The 17,500-nt window shown below is 44.2% G+C and overlaps 3 protein-coding genes across 5 annotated transcripts in view; 2 read left to right on the forward strand and 1 right to left on the reverse strand.

Annotated features, from left to right (window-relative positions):
- prkci (protein kinase C, iota) overlaps positions 1-5,672 on the forward strand; it is an 18,754-nt gene extending 13,082 nt beyond the window's left edge. Inside the window, exon 19 of one of the 2 annotated variants that reach the window (XR_006926057.1) lies at positions 5,652-5,672. The gene's annotated coding sequence lies outside the window, so the exon portion shown is untranslated. The remainder of the gene's footprint in view (positions 1-5,651) is intronic. The other variant, XM_046850976.1, reaches the window with a different exon arrangement.
- skila (SKI-like proto-oncogene a) lies at positions 534-11,072 on the forward strand. Of its 2 annotated transcripts, none has more exons than XM_046850972.1 (9): positions 534-864; positions 4,172-5,029; positions 5,110-5,415; positions 8,205-8,276; positions 8,388-8,461; positions 8,623-8,747; positions 9,511-9,719; positions 9,795-10,016; positions 10,150-11,072. In XM_046850972.1, exons 2-9 carry the CDS (start codon positions 4,319-4,321, stop codon positions 10,447-10,449), a joined length of 2,019 nt encoding a protein of 672 aa, XP_046706928.1. In that variant the 5' UTR covers positions 534-864; positions 4,172-4,318; the 3' UTR covers positions 10,450-11,072. The 2 variants fall into 2 exon arrangements, with proteins under 2 accessions (XP_046706928.1, XP_046706927.1); XM_046850971.1 differs by having other exon boundaries at positions 4,198-5,029.
- A 314-nt stretch (positions 11,073-11,386) lies between these two features.
- On the reverse strand, positions 11,387-13,490 carry gpr160 (G protein-coupled receptor 160). The gene has a single exon (XM_046850988.1). It carries the CDS (start codon positions 13,320-13,322, stop codon positions 12,429-12,431), a length of 894 nt encoding a protein of 297 aa, XP_046706944.1. The 5' UTR covers positions 13,323-13,490; the 3' UTR covers positions 11,387-12,428.
- Positions 13,491-17,500: the final 4,010 nt, after the last annotated feature.

Consider the following 17,500-nt stretch of genomic DNA (forward strand, 5'->3'; position numbering starts at 1 on the left):
ACGGTGGTATTATATTTTAGTTTCGTTATAGCTGTTTTACATATTCAAATACTTTTTATTGTTCGTAATGAAATATTTTCACAAATAAAACCATAAAAATAGAAATGGGAGCCGGAGACACTCACTGTCCGCTTTTGAGTGAAAAAGATAATAATAATACTGTAAAATGTGTAATAACAATAAAAACACAACAAAAGAAACTTTAGGAAATGTTGACGAATAAAAAAACAGGATCGTGTCGCTTTTTTACGCGGAAATCATTTCGAAACTTGAACTTGTTTCCCTGCGACGAGCAAAAGGAAAAATCCGATCGGAGTTCGTGTGTGTGTGTGTGTGTGTGTGTGTGTTTTCTGTTTTAGAGCCCGCCCACAATCTCTCGGTAACCACGCCCTCCTGCGGTCTCTCGCAGAGTCTTCTGCGTTGTGATTGGCTAGCGCATGTTTTTTTTTTTAATGTTTTTTTTTTTTACGTGAAGACCCCTCGGCAGCCAATCGTAGCTGTATGTGGGCGGGGCGAGGGGCGGGGTTTATTGCCGAGTACGGGTAGGAAGCGCAGTCTGGTGACGTTTTCGCGTCTCGCGCTGTGGAGAACTCCAGACAGACGGACAGACGGAGTGTGTGTGAGGACGCGGTACGTCGGTTGAAATCGTGCTCGGCTCCTGTTTGTGACTGGACACTGGACACTGGACACTGTGTATCATATCCGGTGTTTCTTTCCGGGATTTGAAGCCGAGACGCTCTGAGGTGATTTTCTTTTCTCTGTCGCGCGCGGAGGCTCGAGCGGCGATCAAACCCGCTGAACGGTCGCTAGCCGACGAGCTAACTAGCCTAGCCTGTTTCCGGTGATACACACGTCCTGAAAGAGGTAATGTATTGATCTTTATTTTATTTTTATCGTGTGTGTGTGAGAGCGCGCGCGTGCGCGTCCGCTTATGTTGTAGTGCCCCCCCCCCCGGTCTGGATTTAGCGCATTATGGCTGTGTTCCAAACGGCGGCCTGTAGCGGGCGCCGCAAGCTCAGTGCGCCGTCTAGTGCGCCGTCTAGGTAGGGGAGGAACTAGGCGTTGGAGATCGAGCCGCGCCGCTGAGGTGTCGGTGTGGGGGTTCAGACGGTCAGACTGGATCCGGGTGGCACGACGCTCATCTCACACTCGGATTTTTATATTGTGTGTGTTTTCATTTTCTAACGATTTTATTGTAAGTATTAAAAAGTGGAATGCGGGGAGTCTTGGGGGTCGATATTCAGTGTGTCACAGAAGGAGGAGAGAGACATGTCTGATTATAGAGCTGATTATATATTACTGAGAGGGGTTATGTCTGATTATAGAGCTGATTATATATTACTGAGAGAGAGGGGGTTATGTCTGATTATAGAGCTGATTATATATTACTGAGAGAGAGGGGTTATGTCTGATTATAGAGCATTATTACTGAGAGAGAGGGGTTATGTCTGATTATAGAGCTGATTATATATTACTGAGAGGGGTTATGTCTGATTATAGAGCGTTATTACTGAGAGAGGGGTTATGTCTGATTATAGAGCATTATTACTGAGAGAGGGGTTATGTCTGATTATAGAGCGTTAGTACTGAGAGAGGGGGCATGTCTGATTATAGAGCATTATTACTGAGAGAGGGGTTATGTCTGATTATAGAGCGTTATTACTGAGAGAGAGGGGCATGTCTGATTATAGAGCGTTATTACTGAGAGAGGGGTTATGTCTGATTATAGAGTGTTATTACTGGAGAGGGGTTATGTCTGATTATAGGCGTTATTACTGAGAGAGGGGTTATGTCTGATTATAGAGCATTATTACTGAGAGGGGTTATGTCTGATTATAGAGCATTATTACTGAGAGAGAGGGGTTATGTCTGATTATAGAGCGTTAGTACTGAGAGAGGGGCATGTCTGATTATAGAGCGTTATTACTGAGAGAGGGGTTATGTCTGATTATAGAGCGTTAGTACTGAGAGAGGGGCATGTCTGATTATAGAGCATTATTACTGAGAGAGAGGGGTTATGTCTGATTATAGGCGTTATTACTGAGAGGGGTTATGTCTGATTATAGGCGTTATTACTGAGAGAGGGGCATGTCTGATTATAGAGCATTATTACTGAGAGAGGGGTTATGTCTGATTATAGGCGTTATTACTGAGAGAGGGGTTATGTCTGATTATAGGCGTTATTACTGAGAGAGAGGGGTTATGTCTGATTATAGAGTGTTATTACTGGGAGAGGGGGGGTTATGTCTGATTATAGAGCGTTATTACTGAGAGAGGGGTTATGTCTGATTATAGAGCATTATTACTGAGAGAGAGGGGTTATGTCTGATTATAGAGCATTATTACTGAGAGAGAGGGGTTATGTCTGATTATAGAGCGTTAGTACTGAGAGAGGGGCATGTCTGATTATAGAGCATTATTACTGAGAGAGGGGTTATGTCTGATTATAGGCGTTATTACTGAGAGGGGTTATGTCTGATTATAGAGTTATTACTGAGAGAGGGGCATGTCTGATTATAGAGCATTATTACTGAGAGAGAGGGGGTTATGTCTGATTATAGAGCGTTATTACTGAGAGAGAGGGGGTTATGTCTGATTATAGAGCGTTATTACTGAGAGAGAGGGGGTTATGTCTGATTATAGAGCGTTATTACTGAGAGAGAGGGGGTTATGTCTGATTATAGAGTGTTATTACTGGGAGAGGGGGGGTTATGTCTGATTATAGAGCGTTATTACTGAGAGAGGGGGGTTATGTCTGATTATAGAGCATTATTACTGAGAGAGGGGGGCATGTCTGATTATAGAGCGTTATTACTGAGAGAGGGGGGGCATGTCTGATTATAGAGCATTATTACTGAGAGAGAGGGGGTTATGTCTGATTATAGAGCGTTATTACTGAGAGAGAGGGGTTATGTCTGATTATAGGCGTTATTACTGAGAGAGGGGTTATGTCTGATTATAGAGTGTTATTACTGGGAGAGGGGTTATGTCTGATTATAGAGCGTTATTACTGAGAGAGGGGGGTTATGTCTGATTATAGAGCATTATTACTGAGAGAGGGGCATGTCTGATTATAGAGCGTTATTACTGAGAGAGGGGGCATGTCTGATTATAGAGCGTTATTACTGAGAGAGGGGCATGTCTGATTATAGGCGTTATTACTGAGAGAGGCATGTCTGATTATAAAGCGTTATTACTGAGAGGGGGCGTTATGTCTGATTATAGAGCGTTATTACCGAGAGAGAGAGAGGGGCATGTCTGATTATAGGCGTTATTACCGAGAGAGAGAGAGGGGCATGTCTGATTACGGAGCATTATTACTGAGAGAGAGACAGACAGACAGTTGGACAAATAGAGAGCCAGACAAACACAGAAACAGAGAGACAGGAAGACATAGACACAGAGAGAAAGAGACTTAGGCACATAGAGACAGAGAGAGACAGATAAACAGAGAGAGAGAGAGAGAGAGAGAGAGAGAGAGAGAGAGAGAGAAGGAGATAAACAGAGTCAGAGGCACATAGAGACAGAGAGAGAGGGACAGAGCGAGAGAGAGAGAGAGAGAGAGAGAAGGAGATAAACAGAGACAGAGGCACAAAGAGACAGAGATAAACAAAGAGGGACAGAGAGAGACCACATTAAACAGAAAGAGACAGAGATAAACAGAGACTGAAGCAAAAAGAGAGAGAGAGAGAGACAGAGATAAACAAAGATAAACAAAGAGAGAGAGAGAGCGAGACACAGGCAGACAGGGAGAGATAGAAAGAGACTGACTGAGTTATTATTCCTAATATAGTAATAGTTTATTAATATTACTTTTCTTTTTGTTTTTGGGGAAACTACAGTGTTGATTCTACTGTAATTATATTATTATTATTATAGTTTATTGTTATTCCTGGTTTTGTGTATCTGTATGTTCTGTGCTTTGGCAATGTGAATGTTCATATTTGTGATGCCAATAAAGCAACCTTTGAATCTAGAGGTTAGAGATAAAGGTGAAGAGAGAGGGACATCTCAGAAACAATAAAGTGATAAGGAATAGCATAGTGAGAGACAGATGTGGATAAAGAGAGAGAAAGAGGGATGAGGAGAGAGAGAGAGAGAGAGAGAGAGACTATAATAAACTCCCAGTAACCAAACTATAATCAGTGTATGCTAATTTTTTTTCTCTCAGTCATAACGACTGTTTTGTTTGGACAGGAAGTGGAACACCGTCCTCATGCCAGCACTGGGACGTTCATAGTGAGACCAGCCAAGAAGAGAGCGTGTGGGTGTGAGACCGACCGGTGCGAGACGGAGTGGGGGCAGTGAGTGAGACAGCATGGCGAGCGTGACGGTGCCAGTGAGAGACGTGAGCGCTCTGCAGTGCGGGGTGAAGCGTGGGTGCAGGGACAGAATGGACGTGCAGGACACTCCTATAAAGAAGCGAGTGATGGCGGAGATGAAGCTGATACGCAGAGTGAAGCGGGAGGACTCGGAGTGCGATAAAGCCTTGGACCTGAGTCCGGGGCTTAAACATACGCTGGCTCAGTTCACGCTGAGCAGCCGGAGCTCGCTCGGGGGACCGGCCGCCTTCTCGACGCGAGCCGACACGAGCTCGGAGCAGATCTCGGCCCCGCCCCTTCCTTCGCCCTCTATTTTGGGGGCGGGACCTCTTTTGGTGCCCAGCGACAGGTCGACTGAGCTCACGCATGCGATGCTGGAGGGCGAGTCCATCTCCAGCTTTGTGGTGGGCGGAGAGAAGCGTCTGTGTCTGCCGCAGGTGTTGAACTCTGTGCTGCGAGACTTCACGCTGCAGCAGATTAACAGCGTGTGCGACGAGCTTTACGTGTACTGTGCTCGCTGCGACGCCGACCAGCTGCACGTCCTCAAAGTGCTCGGAATCCTGCCCTTCAACGCCCCATCCTGCGGCCTCATCACGCTAACCGACGCCCAGAGGCTCTGCAACGCGCTGCTCCGCCCTGGCTCCGCCCACAACCACACCCAGCCCGGGGTCAAGGCTTCACCTGTTAACGGGCAGTTCGGCTTCCGGGTGAGTACACGCCATGCTCTCGTTCACACGTTCTCGTTATCACTTCGTTCACGTGTTCACTTTTTGTTTTGCGCACCCAGGTGGAGCACCAGTGCCTGGGGAAGTGTCGCGGCGTGTTCGTGCCGCAGTTCTACGTGCGTCCGGATGCTCCATGCGTGCAGTGTGTGGAGTGCCAGCTGCTCTTCTCACCTCAGAACTTCGTCATGCACTCGCACCGCACGCCCGACAAGCGCACCTGCCACTGGGGCTTCGACTCATCTCGCTGGCCGCGCTACCTGCACCTGAGCCGCCGCTACGAGGGCACGCCCGACGAGACCAAACTCAACACCGTGCTTAACCAGATGAAGGAGAAGTTCCACCTGCAATCAGATACGCCCCTGGACCAGGTAAGAACCGCTTGCTCTTACACACGTACACACACACTTACTGACCGTCTTGAGGGTCAGGGGCTGTGGGTAAGTGTGTGTGTGTGAGGGACACAGGGAGACGTCTGACTCTGCATTTGTTCTGTAGGGTTGTTTTTGTAAACCGCAGTTGACCCAGTTTAACAGCAGGTGGTCTGTGTGAGAGAGAGAGAGAGAGAGAGAGAGAGAGAGAGTGTATGTGTGTGTTTTCCCAGCAGGTGTGTGTGTGTGTGTGTGTGAGGGGGTTGGGGGTTTGTAGTAGAAGAAGACACAGTTCGCTTCCCTGGTCATGGCAGGGTCACACTAATAAACCGTCTGCAGTTGGACTGACAGTGTGTGTTGTGTTACAGTTGAAGTGGTTAAGGGTGTGTGTGTGTGTGAGATAAACAGTAGTGCTGAATCGACCTGTTTATCTGTCTGCCTGTGTGTTTGCTTCTCACTATGTGTTTGTCCTTGTACATCTGTCTGTCTCGTTATCATTGTGTTGTGTGTGTGTGTGTGTGTGTGTGTGTGTGTGTGTGTGTGTGTGTGTGTGTGTGTGTGTGTAATAAACACTAATGATGAGTCAATGCAGAATCATCTGATCTCGCACACATACACCATCTGTTTGTGAAGGTTTTTTTTCCTGTGTCCCTTACGTCTGACTTTGGAATGATCTGATAAACATACACGCCATTAAAACAACTGACTTTGACACCACTGATTAATCCAGTCATTGATGGGAAACACACACACACACACACACACAGTCTAAATGTGAGTCAGTGTTGGGGAAACTTGTCTGACTTCGTCACCCTGCTGCTGTGAGTCACAGATGTACTCGGGTCTCGCCGCCACCATCGACCTGGTTTCATTACACACAGAAGATGAGATGAGGAAAGTTTCACTGAAAGTGGGAACGGAAATTAAAAAGCGAACAAAACACATGGGGACTTCACTTATTTAGATTTTTTTTTACCTTCACACAGCTGGATGATGTCATCAAACAGCTGGAATAAACCATTCTGTCTTCAAGTATAGTGAAGAATCCAAACTACAGAAGAACAACAAATTCTGTAGTAAATAAAAATTTGTCCAAGAACCCAGAATATCTCTTATGTGCTTTAGAGCATCAGTTGTCTTGTGCAGAGGAAAGTGTGAGTACAGAGTCAGTAGTCCAATAAGTGCTGCTCCTACAGTACAAATCATCTACTGTACAAATCCACATGATGGCAAGAAACATCAGTTAAGGAAAGAGAAAAGATCCATCATTACTTACAGAAATAAAGATCAGTCAATCTGAAACATCTGAAGAACTTGAAATGTATCCCCAAGTGAAATCTCCCAAACCGTCCAATGCTATGAGAACTGTCCCAGGAAAGGAAGACCAAGAGCTACCTCTGCTGCACAGGATTAGTTTATTAAAACTACCAGCCTCAAAAACTGACAATTTACATAAATGCCTTCTGGAGTTTAAGTGGCAGATACACATTATAACATCTACTGTTCAAAGCTGCCTGTGTGAGTCACACCTTCAGGTTCAAATTACAGCAAAGAAACTATTCATGCGAAAGAACAACGAACATAAGAAACACAAGGACATTAGATCAGTGGAAAATTGTCCTCTAGTCTGATGAGTCCAAATTTGATATTTTTGGTTCTAAGCACCGTGTCTGTTAGATGTACAGAAGGTGAACAGACGATTCCTGAACGTGTGGTTCTCACTGTAAAGCATGGAGGAGGAGGAGATGTGAAGGTGTGAAGATGTTTTGCTGGTGACATTGTTGGTGATTTAGTCAAGATTGAGGACACAATTCACCAGCATGGTGACCACAGCATTCCGCAGTCACATGCCGTCTCATCTGGTTTACACTGGGGACCGTGATTTGTTTTCCAGCAAGACAATGACCCCAAACACCTCTAGATTCTGTAAGAGCTATTTGTTCCAGAAGGAGAGTGATGGCAATCACCTCATGTTAATCTAGGTGAGATGGTTTGGGAAGAGTGGAACTGAGAGTGAAGAAAAAGCAGCCAACCAGCACTCAACACCTCTAGGAACTCCTCAAGATTGTTGGAAACCCTGAAGTCCTCTGAGAGAATGAGTTCTTTTAGAATGGGCTCTTTTACACATTTTTTTTTTTACTACAGAATTCCAGATGTTTTCTTTCATAGTTTGGATTCTTCACTATTATTGTATGTGTGCGTGTGTGCGTGTGTGTGTGTGCGTGCGTGCGTGCGTGTGTGTGTGTGTGTGTGTGTGTGTGTGTGTGTGTGTGTGTGTGTGTGTGTGTGTGTTATTTTGAATCTGTGTGTGTGTGTGTGTGTGTGTGTGTGTGTGTGTGTGTGTGTGTGTGTGTGTGTGTGTGTGTGTGTGTGTGTGTGTGAGAAAGGCTCCCATTTCCTGAGTGGGCTTGTTCCAGCACATCGTCTGCTGTCTCGTCTGACACCAAAACCACATCCTCTCTGTCTGGCAGCTTGTGTGTGTGTGTGTATGTGAGATAGAGATAGAGAGAGACACCCAGTCTGTCTCAGTCTGACACACACACACACACACACGCACCCTCTGTGTATTATGCAGCTGAACAGTTGTAGCAGCTTCAGCTGCAGAGGTTTTGAAACTCACACACACTCTGCCCTTGTTTTCTTTGCCATTAGAACTTTGTTACACTTTTATGTAATGTGGTTGTTTATTAATCCAAATAACTTTTAACATTTAACATGTATTGATTTCTGTGTGTGTGTGTGTGTGTGTGTGTGTGTGTGTGTGTGTGTGTGTGTGTGTGTATTTTAAGGTTGTAGATGAGGACCTCTGTGTGAAGAAGTCCAGTCCTTCCTCTGATCGGGAGTGTGAGACAAAGAAAAAGGTTAACACATACACACACACATACACACACACAGTAGTCTTGTGAAAGCTTTCAGTTCATTAGCTTAATTCTCAATTATTAATTTGTGTGTGTGTGTGTGTGTGTGTGTAGGGTTCTCTGGCCTTCACTAGTCTCTGTCCAGACATCAAGCAGGAAGTTGGACATCCGGCTGTCGTGCACCCCAGGTACTGGAACCTCCCACAGTTCCTTTTTCACTGACACAGTTCCTGTACTGTCTTTAGGAACCTTAATTAATATAAGTATGACTTTAAATCCTTTTGAAATTCTGACGTGTGTGTGTGTGTGTGTGTGTGTGTGTGTGTGTGTGTGTGTGTGTGTGTTATAGCTACTACCTGTACACATATGATAAGATGGTGGCACCCAATGTGTCTCTTCAGAAGAATAGAGACGGTGAGAGAGCAGAGAAACTGGGAACTCTGCTGAAACAACACTACAGCAGGAGAACACATGGTAAACACACACACACACACACACCAATTACATCATTCACTGTATCAGCCATTTTTTAGTCATGTTGCAAAATGAAAAAAACAAATGATCAAATCAGAAAACACAAAGACAATTCAGACTAAAGCTGTAAAGGTAGCTATAGTTTGTGAATGGAATACTTAAAGCTCATTGGTCCAGACATTTTTCATTCAACATATACAGGAAGTACAAGGCTGTGGCAGGAGAAAGTCTGTACGTGTGTAAAAGTGTAAAAAAAAAAAGTTCAAGTTGCATTATTGTGATAAAATGGTTTAAAGTAAACAGAGCTTAACATGTACAAGAAACAGATTTTCAGATTTATAAGGAGACAATTTCCTGCTTCCTGTTTATCTCTTTCCTGTAATGTCTCGTCACATGAGCGGTACGTATTTTATTCACAAACTCTACCTACCTTTTCCAGTTTGTCTGATTTGTAGTTGTATTTTCTGATTTGTTCATTTGTTTTGCACGTTTCAGCCACTGTACATAGACTATAGTAGTATTCATGCTAATCGTGTGTGTGTGTGTGTGTGTGTGTGTGTGTGTGTGTGTGTGTGTGTGTGTTAAGTTCAGTGTTCATAAACTGACATAACAGTCCCTAAAAATCTATTGAATAACTCTCCAAGCCAAAACAAGTCCCCATTTGATGTGTCCCCCCCGGGCTATCTTAGATCCCATCCAGTCACATTCCTCGAGTGATAATGAACACGCCCCTTACTCTCCTGTCCCCCTCATTTATCCTCAGATGTCTGTGAGACCACTCCGTCTGTCATCGAGGAACCGAAATTCCGTCACAGCAATGAAACACAGCCGCCTCCCACAGCCGTCTCCATGGAAACAGAAGGGAAGGAAGAGGACGATAAGGAGCAGCTGGTGTTCGAGATGGTTCACATGTACAACAGACAGCAGGAGAAGCTGAACGCTACTCTGAACACGCAGAGGAAGCTTGAGACGGTTAGACACTCTCTCTCACACACACACACACACAGAAGTTCACAGAATGCACACTGATTGTGTGTTTGTGTGTAGGAGCTGCAGACGGTGTGTGAGGGTGAGGCAGGTCGCTGGAGACGCTTGTCTGTGGAGCACAGTGAGCTGCAGATCGAGCTGGAGGCGGTACACACTGAGCATGCTCAAAAACTGGGGCGGGTTCAGCAGGAGCAGAGGGAGTTGGAGCAGAGACTGGAACAGCTCCGACACAAATACACACACTGTACCTGCCAAAGCCAGGAGAAGCAGTACACCTCTCAGGTACACACACACACACACACACACACTAATGTACTATAACACGCTAATGTTCTAATGTAAATTATAGTGTTGAGCTTTATCATTTTATAATTGTCTATCTTTCTCTCTCTCTCTCTCTCTCTCTCTGTTATAGCTGTGTGATCTAAGAGTGAGACTGGAGCGAGCCGAGACTGAGAGACAGGAGCTGCAGGACGAGCTGAGGAGAGAAAGAGACGCTCGTGAGAAACTGGAGCTGCTCATCTCTCAGCTACAGCAGCAGATTACCAGCTCAACCAATCACAGCGCTCAGAGCATCTGCTCGACCAATCACAGCCCTCAGAGCACTGACTCGGACAATCACACCCATAAAACCCTCACATTGGCCAATCACAGTCCTTGGAGCCAAAACACACACTCACCTGCATCCACCCACAGCAGTGCAGTGTCATCTTGAACACACACACACACACACACACACATGCCTTGTTTATGATTCTACTTTATTATTATTATTATATTATTATTATTATTGACGTTTTCTTTGGTGTTAGTGTGTACGCTGTGTCTCCCCCTGCTGGACACACTGCTCACACACACTTATTACCCTGCAGGAGTGTTAATACACGTTTACGTTACGTTCAATTTATACACATGTTCACCTTCTGCATTCACTTCGTCTTACTGACTGTGGATTTACAATCCTACACACACACACACACACACACACACACGCTTCTGTACTTTAAGGTGTAAAGAAAAACATGGTGTGTTTTGATGTGTACATGCTACACTCTCGTGCCCATCACTAAGGGGCGGGGCTTGTAGCGTATTCAGGATGAAGATGATGCTCATGGTAGAGATGCACATTTTCTCTGTCATCAGCACTAGCAGGTCTCAGGCTCTGCTAGCGGTGGTAGCATGCTAATATCTGCTAGGAAGGAACACTGTAGCTCACATTTTACAGAGCTTGAAAGAAGGATGAGGTCATGATGGGAAGCATAAAATTAGTTATTTATTCCTGTTACTGTTGTTTCTAATAATCTCATTGGTTTATAAACACTTCTGTTTAAAGTCTTACTTTCCTACCAGCATTCAAATATTTCTTTCCACTTCCTAGTGCAGTGTAAATATCATTTTGTACACGAGGTGGCGCTGTGTGCCAGGAGCCATTTCACATTTTTCATGTGTTTGTGTTCAGTTAATTGATGAACATGTGCAGAGTTAGTTATGGGTCGTGTCTCAAACCGCACTCCAAATAACATCTGGGGCCATTTATCAGTGACGATCTTCCTCCAGAATATATTTCATTCTGGTATCGTTGTATTGTGATATACTATATTGTATCACTCCACCCCTCTGTGTGTGTGTGTGCGCAGTGAGAGATGGGTTTTTTTTTTTTTTGGGGGGTTGATTTCAGTGCTGCATGATAATTAAAGACGCTGCACTCCTACCTCATGTTAACACAGAAATATATAATAAGAGACATTTTATACAAGATGAAAAATATTTACAGCTTATAAAATATGTAGTGTGTGTGTGCACCTCTGGAGAAAATACAGCCTGTACACATGACGAACTTAAATATAATTAAAATTCTTTACAATGTGTGTGTGTGTGTGTTACTTTTATCTTTTTCATCGATAGCTTTGTGGTCAGTATGTTGTTAACGCCGTATTGTCCACACGGGGGCGCTGTATACACGCACACATAGAAACACTGCAAAATCACAGCTTATATTCAAGTTCTCGGTCTCGCGCGGTAGCGCTTTTTAGCAACAGGTCATTCACAGTGAGTTTTTTATAGAACGTGTATGGAAGGAGTCTCCAGTGTCAGATAAAAACCCAAACTATTATATGTTTAAGATTTGAGAAGGGGATGTGTGAAATGTTTGGACGAATGTTGGTCTTCAAAGCGATCAAAGGAATCATACATTCTAATGTACAGTTTAAGATTCTTAGTTTAAAGCTCACGATAAAAATACAAAATCACCTCACAGATCCTCCAGGTGTTGGAGAGCAACATGGCGTCCGAGATGGCCATCTAGTGGACGGAGGATTGTAAATTTGAGAGCTAGCTTTCAGACAGGATTTCACTTGTAGGCATTAAATACAATTCGAAACCCTTCTATATGTACAGGAGCAGTTACACTGTGAGTGTGTGTGTGTGTGTGTGTGTGTGTGTGTGTGTGTGTGTGTGTGTGAGAGAGAAGCTCAGTAAATAAAGCTAGCATGTACCGTACTGTGAAAGTTAAATTACATGCTGTACATGGCATAAATATTAAATCAGATATCATTAATTTACATGCTCCATTGTCTGGCAGTCTGACGTGGTCATGTTCCGTGCCGCAGAAGTGTTTTACACACAGCTGAAGAAGGTCCAGCATGGAGAAGATCAGGTACATCCAAAAGGCAGTGAAAACGAACCCTAACTCCATCAGGCAAGTGTGTGTGTCTGAAGCATCTGTGCTGAAAGTGTCTCGGCGTTGATACTGGATTTGTCTGTCAGGAAGCAGACGTGTGTGTGTGACGTGTGTGTGAGACATGTGCAGATCCTCCCCGTGTGGTCGTGCAGTTGAGTGCAGAAGACACAGCTGCAGCTCCTCAGGGCTGCTGCAGTGTGCAGACTGTGAATGAAACACAGCCACACGACGTTCATGTCCAGGTAAGGAGGAACTTCTGTCCCGGACACCAAGACGAAGAGCAGCAGGAGCAGGAAGGAGCTCCAGGTGGACTGGAAGTGACACAAGCGCTCCCTCAGTTGATCGGCGTTCGGACTCCTACCAGAACGTATGTAACAGGCCGTGCCCACCAGTAAGAAGAGCGACGCCCAGGCCACCTGGCGACTCTGAGCCCCGCCCATCACGTGACAGTGCTGCAGGGCGAGGTGATCGTCCTCGTCTCTGGTCAGCGGGTGGGAATCAGGGATGGTGAAGACAAACCACACGGACAGAGTCCACAGCAGGAAGACGACGGCGGTATGGACCGGCATCAGCGCGGGACGAGGACGGGGACAGCGTGAACTCCACAGGACGTCCAGTCCAGAGAGGATGAAGACGGGCCAGTGCAAAAGTCCCTGAACGGAACACGCCGCCTGCACCATGACACACATGTGGTACTTAGTGAGGTGCAGCCCGAACACCTGAACGTCTCTCACCAGGTACATGCAGGTAAAGCCCAGGTGCAGGAGGGCGTCGCCCAACGCCACCGACACGCAGAACACGCCCCAAAAGCTCCGCCCCACATGACCTTTCTGCACCAACAACACCACCGAGTTCAACAACGTCTTCATCCAGAGAGACACCAACAGGGTCGCCATGGAAACCTCCATCACTCACACACAACTCGTACACACACTCTCACACACAAACAATCACTCACACACACACAGCTTGCACTTATAGTAATACTCACAATACTCACAAACACTTAATAATACATATTCAAACAAATACCTGCTCTCGCCTCTCTCTCTCCCCTCTCTCGCTCTTTTCTCTCTCTCTCTCTCTCTCTCTGTCTCTCTCTCTCTCTCTCTCTCTCTCTCTCTCTCTCTCTCTCTCCTCTCTCTCTCTCTCTCTCTCCTCTCTCCTCTCTCTCTCTCTCGCTCTCTCCTCTCTCTCTCTCTCGCCTCTCTCTCTCTCTTTCTCTCTCTCTCTCTCTCTCTCTCCTCTCTCCTCTCTCTCTCTCTCTCTCTCTCTCTCTCCTCTCTCTCTCTCTCTCTCTCTCTCTCTTCTCTCTCTCTCTGTCTCTCTCTCTCTCTCTCTCTCTCTCTCTCTCTCTCTTTATTTCTCTCGCTCTCCCTCTTTCTTTCTCTCTCTCTCTCTCTTTATTTCTCTCGCTCTCCCTCTTTCTTTCTCTCGCTCTCTCTCTCTCTTTATTTCTCTCGCTCTCTCTCTCCTCTCTTGCTCTCTCTCTCCTCTCTCTCTCTCTCACACACACACACACACACACACACACACACTCACTCTGATCAGCTTAGGTTAGTCTTTGTGCAATTCCTGCTTTAGTGTGGACTTCATCTCACAGACACACCTCACAACCCCACCCCTAACACACACACACTAACACACACACAAACACACAACTGATTACCATAGCACCTGGGTGATTTGCCTTCTGAGAGAAACATGTACATACAAAGACACATCATTTAGCTGTGGAACTGAGCCAAGTTGTGAAAGTGTGTGTGTGTGTGTGTGCGCACTCTTTCCAGGCAAATCAGGTAGATTGGGTACTTGTGTGTGTCAAATTTGTTTTCCTTACATACTTTAAAACATGCATGAACCTGCCTGTTCTGGACAAACACACAGACACACACACACACACACACACACACACACACAGGTGTAGCCATGTGGCAGAGCTAATGGAAGAAAAAGAAAGGCATAGCTCGGTTGTGTGTGTGTGTGTGTGTGTGTGTGTGTGTTCAGGGGCAAAGTTGTGAGGTGTGTCTGTGAAAAGTTCACATTAAACAAAGAGCTGCACACTAATTCTCCTGCGCTATGCAGAGAGCGAGTGTGTAAGAGTGTGTGTGCTTGTGTGTGTGTGTATATAAGTGTGTGTATGAGTGTAATTGTGGTACAAGTGTAAGTGTGTGTGTCTGTGTGTGTATGAGGATGTGGTACTGTTTCACACTGAACTCTTTATCATATTATCATCTGGTTTTTTAAAACATTTGAGATGATGATGATGATGATGATGATGATGATGAAGAACACAGGTTGTGTTTTCTTGGTTCTCAGCAGGTCACATGACTTCCACGACTCTTCCAGCTTCAGTCTCCATACTGAGCTCAGGTGTCTGTTTGTGTCTTGTATCACAGGTTCTCTGGTTTCTTTTCGTTTTATAAAAACATGTCGTTAGGTTTCTACACAAACACCCCCCCTCTGTGTGTGTGTGTGTGTGTGTGTGTGTGTGTGTTGATTAGAGGAAACCTGATAGTCATAATTAAAGTCTATGGCTGATATCAGGATGGAGGAGGAACTAATGCTGAACCACACACCAGGTGGAGGAACCTGAAAAACTTGATCCTCCAGGAAAACATAGAGAAATAAGACCAAATATGGAACACGTGTGTGTGTGTGTGTGTGTGTGTGTGTGTGTGTGTGTGTGTGTGTGTGTGTGTGTGTGTGTGTATGTGTAACACGAATCACACTACACTCCTGTTTTAAAGCTCTAAGCAACATATGGTTTAAATACACCAAATATTTTATTGTCTAGTTCTGGGAATTACACACACACACACACACACACACACACACACACACACACACACAAAGAGCAGTGCTTATTTCCATATCTTTATTCATTATCCTTTTATCTTGATATTGTGTAAACACACAGAGAGAAGTCAAACAGCAGGTGTTAGAGTCAGGATAAACACACACACACACACACACACACACACACACACACACACACTAGTTCCTGCTGTTCACCTTGTCTGATTGTGTTTATCTTATTTTATAATGTCATGGTGGGGACTTTGTGCTGTACGGAGTCAGGCAGTTGCAGAGAAGCACCAGAAACACAAAATCTTTATATACATACACACACACACACACACACACACACACACACACACACATATATATATATATATATATATATATATATATATATATATATATATATATATATATATATATATATATATATATATATCACAGCACCCAATCATTTTTATTTCCCAACTTTACTCATCCGCCACCATTATCTATAATGCTGGCAGAATCCATCCATCTCTTCTTCTTCTTTTTTCAGCTTTTCCCATTAGGTGGCGCCACAGCGGATCATCCGTCTCCATACCCTCCTGTCCTCTACATCTACCTCTTTCACATCCTCCATCCTCAGCATTCTCCTACTGATATACCCCATGTCCCTCCTCTGCACATGTCCAAACCATCTCAATCTCCCCTTCCTCACCTTGTCTCCAAAACGTCCTACATGCGCTGTCCCTCTAATAAACTCATTTCTAATCCTGTCCATCGTCCTCACTCCCAACGAACATCTCAACATCTTCAGCTCTGCTACCTCCAGCTCCACTTCCTGCAAACAGGAAAGGGCTCAGAGCTGATCCTTGATGCAGTTCCACCTCCACCTTGAACTAGTCTGTCATTTGTACTGCACACTTATTACTGACCGTCTTAATCTTCTCATAATTTATTATATTTGAAACAAAGTACACTTTTCTCACAGACGCTTCAATAATGCTGATGATTCTAATACACAGTAATCACTTGCTTTGAACATGAACTGATCTGCTTGAGTACTACACAAATACAGTAGATTCACATTATAATGCAAAAGGGTTTACCATTGGACACAAATATGAAGCTACTTTTCCCACAACGAACCTGCTGCACCTCAAACATAGTCAAGTCAACATCATAAATAGTAGTAAAAAAGCATCCAGGTATATAATATACGAGGTGGTATCAAAAAGTTTCGAGACTAGCTCTAGAAAGTACTTTATTTATCGACGTTTCCACACAACGTGTACTGGAAGTTTCTTTTCTAAGTATGTCAAGCACCTCTGTGATTCTTGACAGATTTCTGCAACGGTTTCAAAAAGGTGATCTTCGTCTTCAAGTAAGAGGGCGAAGTTCACCAGAGCTAAATCTGGCGAGTAGGGTGTGTACAGATGTGAGATCACGTTGTTTCGAGAAACTTGTGTAAGGAGCTCGGTGCTCAGAAAAGCAGATGTGGTAATACACATTGTAAGAACAGCACGAGTCACACAGCTTCTGATGTACACAGGATGATGTCTTTTGGCACACTGACTTATGAAGGTCGGTGCTCCCTGTGGCTGTGTGTGCAGCCTCGTGCATGTTAAAAGTAACTTCGAAACTTTTTGTTACCACATACATACATATATATATATATATATATATATATATATATATATATATATATATATATATATATATGTGCCTTAAAGTATACACCATTAATACGTTGTTGCGCAAAATCTGCGCAAATCGGTGCAGAATGAATAGCACGAACGCACCCCTCTATAGCTTAGCGTCTCGGTAATGAAAGCTCGATTCAAATTACAGTCATCTTTGTGTGCTAAATTGTTCATACATACACAATATTCATCATTTATTTTGCAATGTAATTTATAGTGAACATATAATTTATAAGGTAGCTGTTGAAGCAAAAGAATCGTTTTCGCTAACTAGCTGGCTAATAGTATTTAACTAGTGTCTAACTTCCGTCGCTGGAGAATGACGTAGCCAGCAACCGGCACGTGACCTTGTGCAACACAGCAGTATTTTGAGTTTAAAAGTCTGATATAAATGTTACTCTGTTAATCACATACTTTTTATTGATTAGACTGAACATCTGATCTGTGTGTTTATGTGAAAATATTGTACAAGGAATGTTTTAGGTTTATTAACAGAAAACCCACAAAAAACTTATTTAGGACACAAACCCACAGATTCTGCACAGTGTTCAGTCATTTGTTATTCTTGGCAAATATTTACACATTAATGCAAAATAATT

The sequence above is a fragment of the Silurus meridionalis genome, chromosome 6 (assembly GCF_014805685.1).
Source record: "Silurus meridionalis isolate SWU-2019-XX chromosome 6, ASM1480568v1, whole genome shotgun sequence".
In the NCBI taxonomy this organism is placed as follows: domain Eukaryota; kingdom Metazoa; phylum Chordata; class Actinopteri; order Siluriformes; family Siluridae; genus Silurus; species Silurus meridionalis.

What these genes read in the sequence shown, in the direction of transcription:
- skila (XM_046850972.1), top strand. Translation starts at nt 4,319, where the DNA reads ATGGCGAGCGTGACGGTGCCAGTGAGAGACGTGAGCGCTCTGCAGTGC. An exon ending in AGTGTGAGACAAAGAAAAAG is followed by an intron (nt 8,277 to 8,387) that starts GTTAACACATAC and finishes GTGTGTGTGTAG; the next exon opens with GGTTCTCTGGCCTTCACTAG. An exon ending in CCGGCTGTCGTGCACCCCAG is followed by an intron (nt 8,462 to 8,622) that starts GTACTGGAACCT and finishes TGTGTGTTATAG; the next exon opens with CTACTACCTGTACACATATG.
- gpr160 (XM_046850988.1), bottom strand. Translation starts at nt 13,322, where the DNA reads ATGGAGGTTTCCATGGCGACCCTGTTGGTGTCTCTCTGGATGAAGACG.